The 22340-nt window shown below is 42.6% G+C and overlaps 1 protein-coding gene across 16 annotated transcripts in view; it reads right to left on the reverse strand.

Moving 5' to 3' along the window:
• Window positions 1–22340, reverse strand: part of AKAP13 (A-kinase anchoring protein 13) — a 323045-nt gene that overhangs the window by 280041 nt on the left and 20664 nt on the right. For 14 of the 16 annotated variants that reach the window (XM_043524664.1, XM_043524676.1, XM_043524674.1 and 11 more), the window contains exon 2: window positions 17448–17505. In XM_043524664.1, coding sequence (XP_043380599.1) covers window positions 17448–17464 — 17 coding nt within the window. In that variant the 5' untranslated portion in view covers window positions 17465–17505. Of the gene's footprint in view, window positions 1–17447; window positions 17507–22340 lie in introns of those variants that run through there. The other 2 variants (XM_043524665.1, XM_043524666.1) reach the window with 1 other exon arrangement.

The raw sequence follows: 22340 nt of genomic DNA on the forward strand, positions 1-22340 counted from the left end.
GGAGATAGTTCACCTCCCAGTGACTTCATAAATATCTGCTTCAATTACCTTTGGTAAATGAAATAACTAGTCATTCACAGAATCATAGAATATTAGGGTTGGAAGAGACTTCAGGAGGTCATCTAGTCCAATCCCCTGCTCAAAGCAGGACAGACACCAATTAAATCATCACAGCCAGGGCTTTATCCAACTCGGCCTTAAAAACCTCCAAGGATGGAGATTCCATCACCTCCCCTAAGTAACCCATTCCAGTGCTTCACCACCCTCCTAGTGAAACAGTGTTTCCCCATGTCCAACCTAGACCTCCCCCACTGCAACTTGAAACCATTGCTTCTTGTTCTGTCATCTGCCACCACTGAGAACAGCCTAGCTCCATCCTCTTTGGAACCCCCCTTCAGGTAGCTGAAGGCTGCTATCAAATCCCTCCCTCACTCTTCTCTTCTGCAGACTAAATAACCCCAGTTCCCTCAGCCTCTCCTCGCAAGTTATTTTCGTTGCCCTCCGCTGGACTCTCTCCAATTTGTCCACATCCCTTCTGTAGTGCAGGGAACCAAAACTGGACACAATACTCCAGGTGTGACCTCACCAGCATCGAATAGAGGGGAATAATCACTTCACTCTATCTGCTGGCAGTGCTCCTACTAATACAGCCCGATATGCCATTGGCCTTCTTGGCAACAAGGGCACACTGCTAACTCATACCCAGCTTCTCATCCACTATAATATCCAGGTCCTTTTCTGCAGAACTGCTGCTTAGCCAGTCAGTCCCCAGCCTGTAGAGGTGCATGGTCCTAAGTGCAGGAGTCTGCACTTGTCCTTGTTGAACCTCATCGGATTTCTTTTGGCCCAATCCTCCAATTTGTCTAGGTCACTCTGGACCCTATCCCTACCCTCCGGCATATCTACCTCTCCCCCCAGCTTAGTGTTATCTGCGAACTTGCTGAGGGTGCAATTCATCCCATCATGCAGATCATTAATAAAGATATTGAACAAAACCAGGACCAGGACCAACCCCTGGGGCACTCCGCTTGATATCAGCTAATATCGTTTTTTTTAATATAGCTGTAAAACTAATCTGAAAAGTTTTCAAAATAAATCACTTTAAAAATGTATAGTGTGTAGCTTCTAAAAATGAAGCCTACATCTATCTCTGAGTTGTGAAGAATATGTATTAAGGTTATAACAACCAACAAGAATGCACTTTTACGTAGAAATCCATGTTTAAATTGAGTCTTCCTGACTAGTGATTTAAATCATGATTTACATCAATTTGATTTAAATCAAATCCACCCTGGTGGTAAGATAGGTTGCACTATTCTCCTCTCTTTTTCCAACAGTTGCTATTAACGGCCCCAGCAGGGCAGTATGTGACATGGAAAAATGCAGATACATTTTTGGCTTGGGTGCCTCTGTTGCGGCCTCAGAGTCATGAGACAATGGGCCCACATAAAAGCACTAGAGAAGAATGCAAATTCATTCTTCTTTTGATTGTAAGCATGTGTTTCTTTATTGCATAGTCCTGATGTGCCTCCGCACAAAGTTACGGACGGAGGAGGGAGGACGCATACCCAAACAGAAGCCTTTCTGAAACGGTTCGATAAAAACCACTTGTTCAGCTAACAGCAGCGGTGTCCAGACTGTGTCCATCCAAAAAGCACATAAGCAAGGGGCCTGAGAGCTACACCGAATATGCATATAATGGAGCAGACCACAGCAGCCCATAATTAATCTCCACTCGGATCTAGAGGCAATGTTGCATGCTGGGACCTATATATTCTGCAGGCCACAGTTGTTAGGAAGATGTGGGGGTGACCCTTTGTCACGCAGCAGAATTCTACAGGGTACACTCTGGACAACCTCAATTGGGGTGAGAGGAGAGAAGGAGAAGGGAGACCTATGCAAACTCTGCTAGTTCTATTATGTATAGGACCAGAGATCCCAACCAAGTCCACAGTGCTGAGCCTTTCCAATGATGTTGTTTTGTGGGGATACAGAGGATGTTTGAGTACATTTGTGTGTAAATGCAGTTTACACTGAGATGATTCCATGGCCTCAGATGTCCCAAGGAAATTCTCCTGACAAAAACATAACCTGTGCTATGGAGAGAAAGGCTGAAAATACTCCTCAGTCTTAACCCATTATGACTGATAAAGGACCTCCAGATCCTCTGTAAACTAAACCCATCCCTTGTGACACTGCTTAGAGCCAATCTGGTAAACATAAGATAGGAGGGACCGTGAGAGCAATTTGGACTCTGGTCTAAATAAGAATGTCTCAGGGCTCATCTTTATCGCAAGCTGGGGGATACTGCCAATGAGAAGCTGTTCCCACACTGCATCATGGCCTCTGCCTACAGAGGCAGCCCGCAGGCAAAAAAGCCTCGTGCCAAGCAAGCTGAGAGAGAAGTAAGGGAGGCAGCAAGCATTACCCTTCTAGCAAGAGCAGCGGGCAGCTACCGTCCCTGGCTCAGGAGACCCTTTGAAGGGAGTACATGGAGCGTGAGTGAGAAAAAATAGAGGTCGGTAGAGCCAGAATAACCTGGCACCTGCAAAGAGCACACTCCGGACTGAATCCAGCTGCTGTGTTAATTTCTAACCCACCTTGAGAAAGACTCCTTTATGCCCTTTCCCCTGAAGTAAGGAAGCTGAGAAACTGACTGCTTTGTTTTAATGTTCCTCAAAGGTGCCAGCAACAGGTAACTCTCACAAGCCATCTCCTCGTCTATAAAACTAGCATAATGCTTTGATCACCTTGTTGGATAAGGGAAGAGAAATAGTTCCACTTCACCATGGGGATTATTAACTGCTGCAGCAAGCCTGTGCCTTTGTTCTCAGGTACACCGTGCTCTGGTAGAAGTCTTACAGCTAAAAGGCAGTGGGGGGGAGGGAGGGGGGGATGGGAGAGAGACTCCCTCCTAAAGGAGAGAGAAAATTCTCATGTAACTTTGATGAGAATTCCTTAGCACTTTCCATACTCAAGTATATAGGAATAATTTTGAGGGAAATGGGTGGAGAATGTGAACCATTTGCTTTGGGAGGGGCCTTTAAGAACATGTATGGTACTGCGTACCACATTTCACTGGATGGAATAAACTTCTAGATTAGAGCCTTCAATTTTTAAAAAAAACAGCAAGAACATTACATACTAAAATATTACAGAAAAGAAAACACACACAGGTTTCGTGCAGTAAATAAATCCATCAGAGAAACTGAGTCATATCCCAGGAAGTGCCCACCTATTCAGGGATGCCCTCGAGCGTGCTAGCAGGAAGCCTAGGAAAGGATATACCACAGCAGCAAACTGGGACCCTGGCAGCTAACAGGGGTGGCAGGAAAAAGCATTAACAACTCATCTGGTCCTGCAAACTGAGCTTTGGTTCAGTATGAACAAAAGGCGAAGTTTCAAATTAGGAGTAACATTTTCAAAAGCACCTATGTGACCTGGGAACCTACGTCCCATTGACTTTCAGTGAGACTTACCCTAGATCTTCATTTGGTTGAACTCTTTTGCCCATCCCACACCATCCATAACTGCAACTCAGGCGGGCGGAGTTAGGGCTGATGGTGGATCTTACAGATGGCAGCTTGCTGCGCTGGTGAACTGAGACCATTTTCTTTTTGGTTGGTTTGGATTTTTTTGGTGAAAGGCAAGATGAATCACATCACGTGTAGTCCCAGTGCAAGCACTACAAGTATATTCCACCTCCTCACCATTATCATTTACTATTTGTTTTACAGTAGCACCCAGTGGTGCCTCTCTTGTTCTATAGCTACACAAAAGCTATTCCCTCGCTACTAAAATCACGTCACCCATACTGAAAACTCTTATTGGCCTAACTCTAGCGCGCACACATACAAAAACGCAGATTACATTATCATTTCTTAGCACCAACTCTAGCCTGAATGTCTTTCTTCCAAGCCCTGGGCTATAGGCAGATGGGCCTTATGCAATAAGACCAACTTCCTGCCTGGGCAAGTTCCTTCACAGTATGTTTTTATTCAAGAACACATAGGTCATACCTCCTGCAAGCCATAATTGCCACAGTAGCTCAAAACATTAATCATAAAGGCCAAAAGCTTCCATGCAAGAACACTCATTTCTGTACTGCTGTCCTTAGGAGCCATCACTGCAAATCTGCTGAAGCACAGGTAATGCTAAAGAACATGCATCTGTATGCTCAAGTAATTCCTGATAGTGACAGGATTCATTTCCATGCTTGTGTGAAAAGAAGAGGACTCTTCACCTGGCAACAAGCCCCACTTAAAGTGCAAGCCACAGATGCAAAACAGTGTCATGCTGGACATATCAAAATTCCTCAAGTAGTCCAAGTATTGTATTGCATATGGGAGAGGAGCAGACAGACACTGGCAGTCTCCCAAGACAAGGTCCATTTTAGGAATGCAGCTGTTCCTATTAACCCTTTCGCTGGCATTTAGGATGGGTTTTATTGGTGGGGCAAGGGGGAATATGAGCGAGATGAACTAATGATTGTTTATGTAAAACACAGCAGCACTTCTGTAGAGGAACTCTGGAACCACCAGCCTGCAAAGGGTTTAATTCAGTACTATTACTATGGCAATGGGATCCAGGGCCAAATTCATCCCTGAAGTAACTTCAGTGGGATTACACCATGGATTAACTCAGCCCCAAGAGGTTAAATTAGCCCTTGAAAAGTGCACAAAGTGTTAAAGCCTTTACATAACAGAGAAGGACTCAATGCCAAAGAACATGTCAGAGTGAGTCCTAGAATTACAATATGCTAATGTGTCCCCTTTACCTTTGTGCACTCAATTATAAGGTCATCATATCTAGGACCCACTTCCACCTGCCCAGGACACAGACCTAAGAAGAGGGATCTAATGCGTAGATGCTTTTCAAGTATGCACTAGTAAAGTTAACGTTACACTAATTCTCCTCTTCCTTTTAAACACTGTGTGTTTTGTTTAACATGACTTTTAATTAACTGGTTTGTTAATTAGGGCAAGGACAGTCTGCGTGTAAAGAATGGGACCATGGTTTTACTGAGTCACCCATTGAAATGACTCAAGCAATTTGTTTTAGTACAAAAATACTTGAATGTCATCACGGAGCTAGAGAGACACGGTAGGTAAGGTATCAGAGTAACAGCCGTGTTAGTCTGTATTCGTAAAAAGAAAAGGAGTACTTGTGGCACCTTAGAGACTAACCAGTTTATTTGAGCATGAGCTTTCGTGAGCTACAGCTCACTTCATCGGATGCATATATCTTATGCATATATAAAGATATGTAATATCTTTTATTGGACCAACTTCTGTTGGGGGAAGGAACAAGCGCTTTTGAGCTTCCCAGAGCTCTTCTGTAGGTCTCCGATCTAGCGATTAAACAAAAATTGTTACCAACTCACAAAACATATCCCAGGATCCTGCAAACAGCAGCACACATTTTTCTTTATCACTCCACATTTGGTTTTTGGAATGCTGTTTTACACACCCGTAGCCAAGGCTACCGCGCTATGCCAAGGAGCTCAATGGCTTTTAGAAAGATTAACTTCTTAAATAGGCATAAATGGCAAAGATTCAGCTACAGCCAGCGACAGTGAACTGAAGCAGGCACCATCATGGAAGGGGGGAGGTGGCGGTAGCACAGGGAGATATCACGTAACCTCCTCCTGAAGCTGATATAGCTGTCTGTAAGATCACACTCAAAGCAGGAAAGCACCGAATTTGTTTTTAGTTTGTCGAGTGATATTCTTCACATACCAAAGGGGAAAAAAAGAATTTAAAAAATAAAAAGAGAGACAACTGGCATTCCATTGTAAAGAAAACTAGCAAAAGACAATACCTGCAAGCGAGCGCCAAGAGTAAGCACAGAAAGCATCTAAAAACATAATCCTAGCTGCTGAGGAAGGAGTTCATGAAACCTACTGCCCCTCGAGAACTCTGGAAAGGATAGAAGCTCACTGGGCCCCTTCTAAGCACTAAGCTCAGAATTTGACCCAACAATTCTCCAACAATTCTCATCAGGGTCAGAAACTCAACGCCAGACCCTCTGGTAAAAAAAATGTTCATTTTATGAGTAGACTCCAAACATCTTGGGGACACTGAGCTGGAATTAACATGAACCCCCGTATAATCACAGCATAAGGGCATTTAACAATATCTGAACTAGTGCTACTGTAATTGTGCTACCAACTCTGCCCCCTCCGCCCCTCGTGAGGGGAACAAAACCCACCACCCCCACACCAGTTAGAGAGCCAACCCAACTGACACTTGGACATTCTTATGTTCTTATTCCTCATTATTTTATTTTCACACACTGAAATTCATGAAAGCGTTCCAGCATTAATCAACATTATTTTTTTCTTAGTGAATGGAACAAGCATCTAGCCCAAGATAAAGCGCAGCTCTGAATGTACCTTACAGCATAAATATCCAGGAATGAGACATACGAGAATAAATAGCTGGCACTATATCACAACTCATAAGTGCCTCACCACCACCCACGGACTGCTAGCTGGGCTGAAAGAATTACTATGTAGCTAGATTCCTTTTTGTCACTCTGTGATACAGGCAAACTGAACTGGAGTATATAGGAACCTGTCGGAGACTATTCATGCATATTTTCATTGATACACCAAACTCTGGCAGCTTGAGAAGAAAATCCCTGTGCTCTGTAACCCAGCTCTATTCCATTTCATTTAGTTCAAAGAGTGAGACGCTAGCAGGTCTGATCAAATTCCTCACTTGACTCAGGCCAGAATGAAGGGCTCAGCCGAGCAGGGGAAAGAGAGACCAAGTTATATGATCCTTTTCCTTTTCAAAGGATGATTCAGGTGAACATCTTTGTCACAAACCAGAGACGGTATCACTGGCACCAGACACCGGCACCAGGAGGTTTCAGTTTGGTTTGAGCAGAGGGTTTTGAGCTAGCCAGCTTTAACCAGAGTAAAAGATTTGATATCACCAGCTCTCTCGGGAGAATGCCCAGTGTTATTTTTTAAGTGTAGGTAAAATAGACTACAGCCTTTTAAAATCCTACTCATCAGCTTGCCCGGGGCAACTAGAAAATGTCCGCAGGTAAGTGCAACCATTGTGATCGACTTCTGCAGATTACTGATGTTTAATTTAAATCATCTAGCACTGATGATGGTGGGAGAGGAACCCTTCTAACAAACTGAGCGCGGACTAAGCTGCACCAGCCAGGCCCTGAAAAGCAATTGTTACACTACTGGGCCTGTAGGGGGAGCACCAGGCAATCTGCCTCAAGCAATTGTTACACTACTGGGCCTGTAGGGGGAGCACCACGCAATCTGCCTCAAGCAATTGACCAGCTCCTGCTGAACCCTCCCCTCCCTGGATCCCTTTACCTGTGCAACGCACACTCTCACCTTACCCCCAGACAAGGCGAGGCCCAGAACACGCCTGCCTTGAAGCATCCTCCCACAGCCAGCCCCAAACGCTGCTGCCTCCTCCTACCCAACTCCAGTGAGCCCCCTTCCCCAGGGTTAGGGAGTGGAACAGGACAGACCCAGCACCTATCCCACTCCAGGGAAGGCTCAAAATTTCCAGCAGCCCCATCTCTAAAATAGGAACGAGGTAAAGCAGAACTCCCAGCCTTTCTGCAGGGCCTGAGGAAGCAACCCTGCAAGTGAAGAGGGGAGGTGCCTGCCACCAGGAGATGATTCGAGGCCTGACTGGAATATGGAGACCACTGCAATTCTACATGGGTGGGAGCAGGGCTAAGATGGTCACTGATTGTGTGGGGAGGCCCAACTGGGTTAGAGGGATTGAAGAGGCCACTACGTGCCTTAAAGAGCTGCTGCTGAAGAGAACAAGCACTGGTAGGGCAGGGAAGACAAATACTGAATTTGTAAGGGAAGAGAAAAGAGGACTGATTAACTTGGAATGGAAAGAAAAATAACAGACAACTGTTACAGAAGGAGAATGGTGAACAAATGGAGTGGTAACTGAGTAGGTGGGAAGAGGACTGGGGTAAGGTAGACTGTGCATGATGGAGCGAAGCGGTTGAACAGTGAATTTCAGGTGTTTGCAAGCGAGAGAGAAAAGATGTACGTGCAAGTATCATACTTTACACTTCTATGTCACTTTTCATTTAAGTTGCTCAATAAAACAAATTAGGGGTGTATATATTTTGGTACAGTCTGATTACATGATCACATATTTCCCCTTTCCTAATCCCAGAAGAGCCCCAGCCTCATCCAGTAGCCAGGCTGCATCAAGCTCAGTGAATTAGACTGCTGTTCAATATTTAGTTGTAAACTAATTGTTTGATGTGTGGCCCTAGGTCTTACAAAAAGCACACAAACCAATCTCAGTATGAGTGAAGCAGTTTCCATGAGTCCTGTCTTATTCGCCCTCCCAACTCTATGCTGATGAAGGCAGAGATCCTACATAAAAAGTAGTATACAGTTATGTAATTAAATAATGCATCACTGTTTATACACACAGAGGTATCAACAATAAGTTTGCGTGAGTGACTTTATTTCTGGCAGTTCCAGACTTGAAGGCTACACCTCGTAACCTTAATATCCCTTTAAAGTAGGTTTTAAAAAGGAATTTTAGTATTTTTAAAATAAATAAAAAACAAAAATTCCATATCATGCACAACTATTGGCTAGGCACTAGCAGAATAGTCCCCGCCCCTGTGCTTAACTTCCCACTTCAAAATTCACCTTTACGTATTGTATGGAATAAGGCAAACATCTATCAAGCTTACCTTTATGTTAAACATGCCTGTACAGTGTCAATGGAACACCAAGAGATCATTAATTCATCCTATGATGTAGAAACAGCATGTATATGAAGAGTACTTTTTTAAAATCCTTATAAATCAAACAGATTTTCAAAGGAACAATGAGGTGTATATCAGCAGTCTGGGGACTATCTTCCTAATACATTTCAAGTCTCTATCACCACTCGCTGATAGTAAAGAACTTTTTTTTTCTAAAATGGCAAAATTATTCTTCCACTACTCATCATTCTCAAACAGCTCAACTGTTAATTCTTCAAACTTTCCAAAAACAGTCACCTCTAGGCTATGAACAAACATGCTAAATTCAGCCCCAAATTTGTAAGTGCCTAAATTCATCCTTGACATACTTGCAACCAACTGAAAACAAATCAGAATGAAATTCCTTGTGCAACTTTAACTAAAGGTTGCATCACTCTGCGATCTACATAAAATCTCTTTTTGTCAGTTGGTTAACTGAGGCATAGAGCAGTTAAGTAATTTGCCCAAGGTGAATTCATTTAAAGCAGATACCGCTTTGTCTCTTTCACTTCCACTTACCACTTTAACAGTCTCATCAGCACACTCCTCATCCCATTCTTGAACAATCTCACGCTGATAAGTAATGAAGGTAATTCATGTGCAAAGAACATGCTGATGTGCCATGCAAACATTCAGTTTATTTTTTAAGACGTGTACCCAATGTGGCAATACTGCCTAACCCACAAATCCAAAGGAAAATTATATACATGCTAGAGAACATCTTGTTTTTCCTACGTGGCAGAGCGATTTCTTGATAATGTGAGGGTATCAAAGTCAGCTAAAGAAGAGACCTATTATTAATTAATCTAATCCAGCTCTCTTTGCCAATATAGGGCTCCCTACAGTATGTTTTCCAGGGCTTTATGCAATCTAGTTTTAAGGTTTCAATATGGAGCACTTTCTTTCAAGAGCAGATACGATGGCAAAGACGATTCAGGGATGGAACCTGTGAAGTGCCGAGCAGCCTCAACTAGCACCGCTTTAAAAGGTCCTCTCTCAGTCTATTTGTTGACCCTATCTAGCCCTATCGTTGACCCTATCGTTTTTAACTGTAACCTGTGCCCACCACTTGTGCTCACCAACACCACAAACTTGTGGCACACACCCTGCTCTAAACGGAGTAAGAAACAGAGAAAGGCAAAAATGAGATGGCACTCAACCAATTCAGAACTTTTGTAAGAAATGGCAGTGCAACTCATGCACAGCAGGTCTACCTTCTCCCCTAGACAGGGAACCCCTCTTGTTTTATGAAAGGCATATTGTATATCATTGTTTTATATCCATATTAAACATACCCGATTTATCCAGTGGTGTGTGTAATGTATATAGCTATATTTTATTTCTAGAGCTTTCTAAAAAGGGAATGAGCGCAAAATTAGCTTCAAGGGCTTTGACATGGATTTATGGCAAAAGGAATCGTTGCACCTGACTGCTGCAGGGGAGCTGAAATAAAACCTTACCTGACTAGTTTAATTTAGTATGAATACATCTATTGGGACATACCTAGAACTCCATGTATCCTATAGGAATATGCACAGAATTCTATAAAGCCTTCGTTTTGCAATAAGCTGTTACCCCTTGTTTCTTGGGGCCAGAGGGACTGGTCACAGACCTGCAGATGAAGTAAACAGAACTTAGCATGCAGAACCTCTGAAATCACGGAATAAGTCACGTGTAGACTGGGCTCAGTATTCAAGATTCTCTCACACTCAAAACGTTGGCAATGGGAAATAGCTAGATTAAGGACAAACTGAGGCTGTGTCTACGTTGCCACTTTCAGTGCTAAAACTTAGTTCTTCAGGGGTGTGAAAAAAACACTGCAGAGGCGAAATCTAGTCATAGCTGGTCCTTTTTAATATAATTACACTCAAAGCAACCTCAGATGTGAAGTCATTTTGTTTTATTCAGGGAAACAGTAAGATGACTGAACAGCTATTACATTGTGCAGTGTGAGATGCTGAAATAAGAGAGATGTGTTTGGGGGAGGGGAAAACAGGCTGGAGCCTGAATCCTCTCTCTCATGTTATTTGTGCAGGTCATCCCACTAGTCAAGGCTTTCCTGATTAACAGGGTTCTATCTGAATAAAGCAAACATTCAGTTACAGTGCCCATGGCTCTGTGTTCTCTTATAACTCATTTATACTCACAAACATGAACAGGTGAATGGTTTAGTAACTGCAGAAGGAACAACTTTAAAAAAAAAAAAAAAAAAAAAACCTGTGTGATAGAAATCAAAACGGTGAGGGATTTGCAAAGGAGGACAGAGAAGAAAAAGCTCAGGTTCTGTTTGTTTTTAGAGATGGAGAAGATGCTAAAGTTAAGGCGGCTACATATGGTATTTATTAAGCATTTATATAAACAGATTTCATTAAAAATAGAACTATTCCACTATAGGCAGCTGCTCAGTGAAGCTTTATTATAGCGTGTGATACACACACAAACATTAACATTGCTGAAGAGTCAAAAAGTCGATTTCTTTTTTGCAAAAAGGCATCTCCAAAGACAGGTGAGAGCCAGCCATTTGCCATCACAGTACATGAACCCACTCTAGCTGACCAAGGTTTGATTTATTTAAAAAATAATGTTGTGTTTTTAAACCATATAAAAGAAAAAAGAAAAAAAAGAACGAATGTTCACATTACCAGTCACTGACACGAGACTCAGGAGGGAAATAAAGTCAATATCATACTTTGAAATGAGTAACTTTTTGTTTCAGTCCCACTGCTGTACACGCCCCACCTCCTTCTCTCCTGAACACATGTGGGTATGAAACCTAGAGAGGGAAGTTACACTGCAAAGCAATTTTCCTTGTGGTCCTCCATCTGTTTCTGTAATCATCTGTTTCCACCTGTTGTCTCTTGTCTTATACTTAGATTGTCAGTTCTTGGGGGTGGGGGAGGCGCGGGGGAAGAACTGTCTTTGTTCTGTGTCTGTACAGAGCCTTGCACAATGGGGTCCTGATCCATCACTGGAGCTCCCACACTACAAATAATAGTAACAATAATTGCACTAGACTCTGTAAGCACAATGACAAAGAGCCAAAATTTGGAAACTGTAAGTGAAATACTATTGGCCTGCCATTTTCAGTAGCTTTATCAACACTTGTGCTGCTGCCTACCCTCCCAATACACAGGCAGTACAACAGTACTTGCCTCAGGTTTTTGTGGGCAGTACAACACACCAGATATTGAGAAGGAGAGAAAAAGGGTATTAAAAACAGCAGCTCTGTGAGTGATCAGCTGCAAAACTAAGAATTTACTGATGAGCTGAAGACCTTTGAGACCGATAAACTTTGATACTGAAGAAAGATGATCTTCTTCACTCTGATGCCAAGTGGGTCAAACAAAGGAAGCATCTCAGCAATCTTTCAAGTCAAAGCAGAGGGGGAAACGAGTAAAGTACTACATGAGCAACTAAAAGGAAACACATTTCTGTCCACTTCATCTTATTATGACCCATCACAAGTGGGCAAGGGTCATCTGTGGCTGTGACATGAACACAAACGCTTGCATCTAGAGCAGGTATTTGGAGAATGGCACAGCAATTATTTGGGGTTGCCATTATGGCCAAAAACAATAAAATAAAAAATAGAATACCAACCTCCACTGATTATGTATGCATTGTTTCTTTAAATCAGTAGCAGGAAGACAGAAATGGGGGCCTGAGAAGATGCTACACGGAAGCTCTCCAGCCAAGCAGAGAGAGCTGGTAGTTCCAGGGATGAATTTTATTAAGTAATAAATTAGGATTATGTTCGATGTTAGAATGAAGCAACTCTTGCTAGACTTTTTACAGTCATCACATGAGCGATATTACATTTATATAGATATTTTAATCCATTATAACTCTATCTGGAACACTTACTGCACGTATTTGCAAAAAAGGACTCTCCTCTACCACATAAAACAACAAAATAAGCCACAACAACAACAAAAGACACAGCAGTTCACACGTGCCACAAGAGTCTCCTTCTCCGAATGCACATACAGAACCTTCCCCGAGGAGTTTACAATTGTCCTTTCTCAGGCTTCACATCACTTGCTGTGCTTTGGGCCAAGACTGTCTCCATATTCAGGGATGCATCTCTGTCACAGGGTAACCTCATTTGCCCAAGTGGTCAAACCTAAAACCAACTAAGCTTTCCCAGGGTTATGCTTATGGGACTTGGAAACCCTCCATCTGCCTCAGCAAAATAAAAAGATCACTGGCTGCAACAACACAACAACATGTTAACCATAAAACAATAGACCCTTTGGCCAACATGCATCCTACCCTGCATTAAGGGCAAACATGTAATTTTCTACTATGTCTTTTCCAAGACACATCCAGTCTCTGTTGGATCTGTGGTAAGGAGAGACTCCCTTCAATTTTAGTTTTTCTTTGAGTAACCAGTAGGGCTTTTCTAAAACCTTTGGAATTAGGAGGAGAGGGTAGTAAGGAGAAGGTCTAGAAATCATTTATTCCTGTCCACAGCATAGGTGCATGGCCAGGAAGATTTCAAGTGAATGCCTTTAAAATAGTGGTAGATAGAGCATTAGAGTAGTTAATTGCATGGACTTAGCTGAGGAGATGTACAGACAACTAAAGACAAAGTCCAGTAATGAGCTATTGGTCTTCTAAAGAAAATACAAATGAGGAAGAATGGAGGGAATTCTTCCACTGCCTCCTTTGGGAATCAGCTGCCGAGCCAGTGCAGACATTTCATTGGTGGCCCCTTCAATGCTTCTGATGAGAACTCCCACGGAAGGGCTAGAGCTGCAAGAGTTAGAAGGGAACTCAACAGGAAGGAGCATTCAAGGTTCCCCTAACACACACTCTAAAATGTACATATTAGTTTCTGTAGTGCCTATCGCCATGGCAGCGAGGCCCATTAACAAGAGTTATCACTCCCATTTCTAAATGTTTTATTACATTAAGTGATAACCCAAAAATGACCCCTGCAAACATGTATAACCCAAAGATTTTACAACGAGCATTTAAGCTTGCCAGACTCAGACCTTTCCAAAGGGAACAGAGATGAAGTCTCAAGTAAGGACATCCTGGAATCAACCTGAGGCTACAAATAATGGCAAAAAACAGGACTCCTAATACACAACCAGTCACAATGCTGCAGCTCCACAGATGGTACATATGGATCCTATTCTGCCAGCGTACACAAGGCTAGTGAGTGTTACCCTAGGAACTCCATATATTATTTGACAGGGTATGGTATAGCATGAAAGAGAACTGTCTACTTCTCCAGAGAAATTTCCAAGCTAAGCTACCCTAAATATGAGTCTTGAGACACCTGAAAAACAACCTCCAGAGTCCAAGAAAGCTCTAAATAAGTGGGCAACCAGCTCTGTGGGTTTTGGAGAGAGGAGGCGTGCCCTAGAGGTACCCAGAAACCCATGAAGAACCTGCTGCAGTCTCAAAATACAATGCAACAAGAGAAGAACTTCCATCCTCATCCTTCAGTCTGCACCTTAAAGCTGCGAGTTAGCCCAGAGCATCTCTATAAAGCAGACTGAAAAATTTTAGTTTAGGAGCCAGAAAATATATAATAGAGTAAAAGGTACATAGAAGGAAAATCCTCTTCCATTCCATAGAGAGTTTAACATGGGTAATCTGATGAGCAGAAACATGTTTGAATAGTCTTGGGCTAAACCATACCCTGGGAGCAGGAGCTAAACATATTACAACCACAACAAATTTAAAACAAGGACCTTCAGCAAAGCACCATGACAAATGTGAATTAAAAGAAAGACGTAATGGCCCTTCATAAAGGGTAGGGCTTTATCAGGGCTCCACTGTACAAAACAGAGACCATCTACATCTAATAGCCCATTAAACCTGTTACAAATAATTATTAAATCAAAGAAGGAAAAAACAATGTCAGCCTTGTGTGTGTTCCATTGTTGAATAATGACAGTGTTTACCTTTCTAGTGTAAAGCATTACCGCTCTGGATCTAACTTAAAAGCAGAGCAGATGACAGATTTAATTATGTCTTTCCCTCTTAACTACAGTGTCTGGGTTATTTATTAACTAGGCCTGCATATATTCATAGATTTGACTTGCTATATATACGTAGGTACAAGGCTGTGCTTCCCCACTACATTTAGAATGGCTGCCTGGGCACTTTATGCGATCTTCCTTTATTAATTTGCATGGAGTTTTTTCCCTCTGGACCCACTCAAATGTCAATACAGCCTAGTCAGAGCTCAGGAACTAAGCACAGCCAGGACAGGTCAATAACTTAGATGAGAGACCACAAAGGAAAACCAAGTAGTGCACTGCAGATGTGTTGCAATGGCTCCGTAAGCGTCACTCTTCTCTCTAGCTGTGTCCACGCTAGCATTTTGTTGTTTGACATCCCAATTTGGAACTACCACAGGGTGATAGCACTGCACTAGCACACACTGTATGAAACAGGAATCTTCCCTCCTAGGAAGGAAATAGTCGGAGCTGATTGTATCCTCTCTTATTCTGTCTAAGGGTAAAGCTTGGGCTTGGAGTTTGTCAGCCATAAGAGCTGAGGCTGGATCTTGGTTCCTTCTATATTCCTACTATTTAGGGCTGTACTTGACTGGATGGAGAAGCTGGGCTTGCTCCTAAGGGAGGCAGATTACAGAAAAGAAGCAGACTGGCTTTTCCACAAGCGAGCCTCTGAAAGGGGGAGCGATGTCTTTCCTCCCACATCTCCTGGAAAATAGAGTTAAGGATATTTCCAAAGCTGCCTGGGTCATCTAAAGTACTAGGGGTCAGTATTTTAATGACATTCCCTGCACCTGGCACCTCCCACGCCCACAATGAACTCAGGGAACTCAACAAGCTAGAACAAAGGATCCAGAATACCAGCACATAGCCTAATTGAGTCCTGTGCCCTGTCATTCATTCAAGCTGTTCATAGCCAGGAGGTATCTGGAGAGACTCCTGTGGACTGGTTTTGGAAACTTCCATTTACAGGGCTCTGTCAAGACAGCTGTTCTAGATAAGTGAGATGCAGAGGATGCTAATGTATCCAACCACCACCAAGCCCACGGGAGGTTCATAGAGAACTCTTCTGCCCTGTGGTCTATCAGGTCCTCCTGAGAGAAATCAGAGTATAGAAGGAGGCTGCTACTGAGTCCACTTTGGGATGAGAGAACCACAACTCCTTGAGGGAGTCTTCTAGCCTGTATGCAGGTTTCTGGGTAAGATGAGAGCCACACTGTGCATGGAACAATTTGAGCCAGCACTTTGGAAACAGAGAGGTGGACAGGGAAAATGAGTTAAGAGGGACCTCTTTGCAGAAAGTCAGGAAACCCCATGACCTTGCCTAGAGCCTTGTCTGGTTTGATTGTTAAGACTTAATATGTGAGGAGTCGCTAAGGAAGCAGACCTGAGCACAGTAGTGGTTTGTTCTACACTTGGATCCACCTGACTTTCCTCAAGTCCGGGGCCTCAAGAGTCAGAGGGGCCTTGGAGGAATAGGCTCTGCAAACCCATGGGGAACACAAAGAAGTCCTTAGAGAGGTGGCAGCAGAAGCAAGGATGGTGAGAGAAAAACCTCTCAGCCACTTTAAATGAAAAAAGAAAAGCCATGGGTCTATCTATCTAGCACTCACCACTGCAGTATCTGAGCACCTAAAGACATGAATATGCAGAACTTATGCAATTTTTTCCAATCTCTGCAAGAGCTTGTCTAAGATTTGAAACCAGCCCCTCTTGCATCCTGTATGAGACCTGTACCCCTGGAGCAACAAGGTACCCTGCAAGTTTGGCAGCCTGACCCTCTCTTCAGCATAAAGCCCAGAAAAGTACAATGTGTTGCAGGTCAGTCCTGAGGTGCATTGGCAGAGCTGTGTACTGGAAGCCCTCCTGCCTATACAGTGGGCACTGCAGTAGTGGACCCCCATGTTTGGCTCATGACAATAAGCCTTTGTCACTTAATAGCAGGAAAACAGAATATGCCCACAAAATTAGAAAAACTAGACAGCTGTAACTCTGAATTCTGATTTAAATCAACCATGAGCACCCATAAAACACAAGAACAGGGACAGCATCTTCATTGTTCAACAGAGATATGATGTGAAATACAGCAGTTTGCGTTGTCAGAGGATACACTGGATTTTTTTTTTTTTTTTTTTGTTTGAATGAATCCAAAGATTCAAAGCTAAATTGCTGAGCTTTGCTCAATTTTGGATCAAAACAATTCAAACTTGTCAAGTTTCAGATGATTTGTTCTCAGCACCAAACATTCCTTCCTGGAGAAGAAAAGTGGTTCACCTGAAAAAGTGGCCCAAATATGCAAATCTTGGCAAATTAGGGCTGAGTTTTCACAATGAAAATCAGGTCCCCGTCCCATCTCATTACCCCCTCCCCCTCAGAAGTCTGGTGTATCTCCAATCAATGATCCCTTTGTAAATAGCTATTGTGGCTAGCTGAAAGATATAAAACTCGCTATTTTACAACTGGATCCTTTTTAGTTGATTATATAAACAACATTTTCCAGAAAAGTGAGAAATTAAAAGATCACTCCCCTAAACCATACAACAAGCATTATCCTACTTATGTTTAATACATATCTCGAGTCTTATTTAACCACAGCTCACATGGGCAGCCAGCTGGCAGTTTACAGTTACAATAAAACATACCATAAAAGTAAAACATGGAACTTGAACCTGTAAAGACAAAAAATAATCTTGTTTCACTTACCTAAGCAAAGTTCTCATCAGAGACACACAATTTTCTGATATTAAAATCCAAGGGAGACCTGAAAGAGAGAAAAAAAAGTGCCAAAAATGAATGAACCATTTTAATTTCACATACCCAGAAGTGACAAAACAAAAAGGTCAACAGCTTAAAAAAAATAAATCACTCCATTATCATACGTTTCAAGCAGACTAAGTAGTGGAAAGGACACTATTCAGAAAGCCAGCACGTCAGAAATAAAGGATCTGATCTTCCATTGCATTACACAAGTTTTATACCAGTGCAAGCCCACAGAAGTCAATGGAATTTCCCTGGCGTAAAGCTAGCATGGGGAAGCTAGCTAGCTAGAGAACCAGGCCCAAAGCATGTAGCTAAGCTGTGTCACTGCCATGTTCAGACTTTATTTAATCATTGGCTTCTTTCTTTTACGAGCCAGCCGTGCTCAAGAGCGGAGAAAGGAGTAAACAGACAGCCGCCCAGCCTGGAAGGGTGTGGGGAGGAGGGAATTGAAACGGTCGGTCATTACAAATATCCAGACACTCCCAGACTGAAATTCCAACAGAAACATAGGAAGGCCCAACATTCTGTTCAATATGCGGAACCTTGCAGTCTGCGGAACATATCACATGCATGTAACCATGTAAGTTTTTAGCATTCAAAAATGCAGTGGAGCTGTAGCAGGCATTAGGAAGGCAGCATTGGTGGCTGTATTAGCTCTTCCAAAATGGATATGGTGTGTGTGTGCAGACAGATAGGTAGATATAAATAGAAAAACCGTCTGAGGCTTGTTAGGATCCACTATGAACAGAAAAAGAAAGTAAATAAGATGAGATTGACTGTATCGGGCCACTAAATTGACATGGGTGTTTAATAGTTAGTTGAAGAGGGAGAATTCTTTGTTCCCAGTATTAAAATTTGCACGGCTGGCCCTAGTTGAAGGACCATCATTCACTACTCTGGTACAGCTTAGTTAGGCTGATCTTCCTCTCAGACAGACAGTGCATTATCAGAAGTTCCTGCTATTCATTCTGCTTCCTGTTCGTTAGTGAAAGCCCCTTTTATAGCTGCTCTTAGAGAGGTTGTTAAACCATGGAAGACTTTGGGATACAGCAGATAAAGTACTTAGAATTATTCAGGAGAGGGCAAAGGGAAGTTACACTGGCTGGTTACAGCTGCGCCAAAACTCAGAGATAAGAATCTATTTATTTTCTTCTTAGCAGATAAGAGAACCAACAATATTGCAATCAGAACGAGAGCAGCAGTGGAAAAAAATATGCTACTTTAGTTATCTACGGCTGGGATTTAGATTTGATTTCGTTTTAGTTTGCATTAGCCAACTGAATGTGTTTGGCTGGTAATTTATGTACACATGCTCTGAGACAAGGTGTGCTGAGAGCATTATTAAAAATCAAATAAAAGAATTAAATTGAGGGTTAGGGGGCAACTCACCAACCCATACAGGAAGACCCTTTCTGCTAAATATTCTCCAGATGAAGTCAGTTCATGAATAATTTTCAAGCTCAGAGCCTTTTTGCCACTGACTTCAATGGGAGCAGGACGCTGCTCTCAGTGTTTCTTAAACCGTGTCAGGTATCAGCAATTCCAAGCAGTTATTCTGCAGATTTCCATATATTATTAAATGACTGTTCTCTATGCAAAAACCACCACCACAAGACTGGTATAGTACTTGACTGTTCAGAAGGCCATGAAAAAGCTGAAAAGCATCTGGAAATACTATAAGGATGCTGAAAAATTACCTCCCTCCTCCGGCCAAATTCAGATCTGTGGCTTTTAAACAGGCTGTTAAAAAAAAAGTAACAAACAAACAAACACGGAGGTTTGCCATCATAATATAGCTAAAAAATTATCAAGATACAAATGCAAGCACTTCACAGGCTTCCAAAATGGGGATTTGGGGAAAAGTAAATTGTTCACCAAAAGTTAAGATTAATGCTGAAAGATATGAAGGTAATGTCCACCCCCAAGAAGTCAGCTCAAGACTCAAGAACTCAAACCAGATCTACAACCCTCAACCACTGCTCTATCCATTCAGAACAACCTGGCAAATCCTGTTTGAGGTATTCCCTCAAACCACAGTGAACGGAGCAAAGCCAGCAGGACATAGCCTCATGTTTTGGATTATACAAGACAGGAGCGTTTTTCCTGTAAAGCATAAGGTGATGTGTTATACCTCATACAACTTTGCTGCCACAGTGTCAGAGAAGACAGGCAAACAATGTCCACCTGTGAAAATGATGGGAGGGGATAAACCAATGCTCAGGTTACAACAGGCCCTAATGGGGATGAGCCCCAGGTCCTCACCTGGAAGGTGAGGGTAAGTGCCAGAGAAGGAGAGTATCTCTCTCTGTTTAGTGGGGTGGAGGGGGATTGCCTAGGTATGGCAGCTGAACTCCCCCTGTGAAATATGCCCAATTTATTATACAGGGTTATTTAGTTCAAAATGAGTCTTAGGATATGTCCACATTGAACCCAGGTCTATGGGATCTGGGCTTATGGACTCAGTATGTCCACGCCTATACTTGAGCAGCCACACTGTATTTAACCCTGGATTTACAATTGCCGGACACAGGCCTCACAGCTGTGCTAACATGTCCGTACTGTACTAGACAGACCTTCTGATTCACGTCTGTGGCTTGACCTGTGTCCACACGACAAAATGACTCTGCTTGGATTCAAGTCACAGCAGGACTCGGGCTCTGACCCACGCCCCTAGCAGGGTCCTAGGACTCAGGTCCAGAGTGTTTACTGACCTGAATCAGACCGAGTGTGGACGGAAAGGGGACTTAGTCTCAAACATGAGTCAGAGCCCAGGCTTAGTGTGTAGTGTATACATACTCTTAGAGGTCTTCAGGGGAGGCCCTTCTTCCCCAAGATATCAATAGGCCCCAGAGTAGACAGCCCCCATCACTTCATACTGACTCTCTGCCTGCCTCCAGCATCAACAGCATCCTTCCCTCCCATGTGATTTGTGGCAGGGAGGTGACGGATTAACAAATGAAGTAGCACAAGTGTAATAGCAGAGCTTGCCATTAACACATCTGCTCCTTCAAACCATTGTGATGAATACTATTTCAGAATGGTGACACCTATTAAAGCATGTAGCTACAAAACTATCAAACTGTCAATTTTCATTCTCCAAAAGGGGATAAAATACACCCACACTTTAAAGTTGCTATTAACAAAACTTTAGGATTTCTGTATTAACTGCAACGCAAACCTACAGCAACGTTCAAATTAATATAATTTCTGTAATTAGAAAAGCATTTATAAATGGGAGTCAGGAGCTTCTGCTACCGATGCACGTGTCCTTGGGCAAATCACCTCGGCCCATTTTATTTTAACAGGTCCACTAACTTTGGATGCCCAGCTTGAGACACCTATGTGGATTTTCACCACATGCACCTGCAGCACCCACTAACTCAAGCAGGCGTTGCAGATGCTCTGTTTGCGGGCGCTCTGTTTGTGGGCATCTGGTTTTAGTGGACATTTTTGGAAATGGTGGCTTTCATTTCTTTGTGCCCAAGTTTCCCCACCTATTATATGAGGATAATACTACTTACCTAGCTGCATGGTGTCTTTGCGAGCCCACATATGAAAAGTCCAAAGTACTGTTATACATGTATACAATATACAGAAAGGCTTAAGCATATTCCTTCATTTGCATCTTGGCACTATTAGGGCTGAATTTATCAAAACAAATCAACGGGTGTTTCCTAGAATAGAAATGTTGTAATGGGATGACACGATGGAGCTTGTTTGTTCTGTACATTTTGTAAGCTAGTTGGTTCTGCCCTGGCAGAGTACAACCCTTGTTGCACCAATGTTTAATTAAAAACAATTAGGCAAGAACATCCAAACCTTCCCGCTTGTTCTCAGAGCTCAGAGAGCAACACCATAAGGTTATCCATGACAGCTGTGCAACCACAGACGTGCATTTTACCCCATTAAAAGGAACAGCCCTGAGTTCTCTAGCTCAACAAGTAGCTTTGAGCTTGACGCAGAGTAAAATTCTATGCCCTGTGTTATCCAGGAGGTCAGACAAGTTTATCATAATTGTCCCTTCTGGCCCTGAAAGCTATGAGTTTGAGGTTTTAACACAACAAGATTTATGCCCATTGTTCCACACCTGGATAGCACAAATCCTGCTCCATTTCAAAAGCTACCTTCTGTCCCAGTGATGGATACAAGAAGTCTCAACCAGAGAGAGCTTCAAGTGCTCTTTTGTATATTACTACCAGCATGCTCTTCTGGTTCACAGTTGTTTCAGAAATGCTGTTATTCTGAGAATAGAAATGTTGATGCTTTGGGGGAGCACTCAGTTCTTGTTCACAAGCCTGGTTTACAAGCCTGGTTCTTGGTTTACAAGCCTGAATTGTGGTAAGTTTTAGAACGCCTACACACATCCTTTTCTTAGCTTCCATAATCTTCAAAATCTAATATTTGGAATAACTGGTACTGAAAGAAGTGGAAGATATTTCAACAGTAGTTTCTTTGTCACTAGATGAATTTGCTGCAGTACACTGGTTTGTGTTTACAGATGCAACCAAATTTTCTGCATGCTTTGCAAGGATCACCAGTGCATTATTAACTAATGTGAGTGTCTCCCTCAATGATAATGTATTCATCCTACAGCGTTTAATGGTAACAAAGTTCCATCTGTGCAGAAAGTTTCCCACAAACCAGGACTCACTGGGAGATGTAATTTAAAAAAAAATTGGAAACCAAAGTTCAATTAAAAGGTGATTATTTAAACAGACTGTGCTCTGAAATAGTCAGAGCAATACCAAACAAGGATTTTACGCCATGCCAGAAGAAGGTAAGGTAGGGTTACTAGCACAAAATAAGGTTAAGAGCAAGCGAAACAGTGTGCACAGA

Source organism: Chelonia mydas, chromosome 10 (assembly GCF_015237465.2).
Source record: "Chelonia mydas isolate rCheMyd1 chromosome 10, rCheMyd1.pri.v2, whole genome shotgun sequence".
Lineage (NCBI taxonomy): Eukaryota > Metazoa > Chordata > Testudines > Cheloniidae > Chelonia > Chelonia mydas.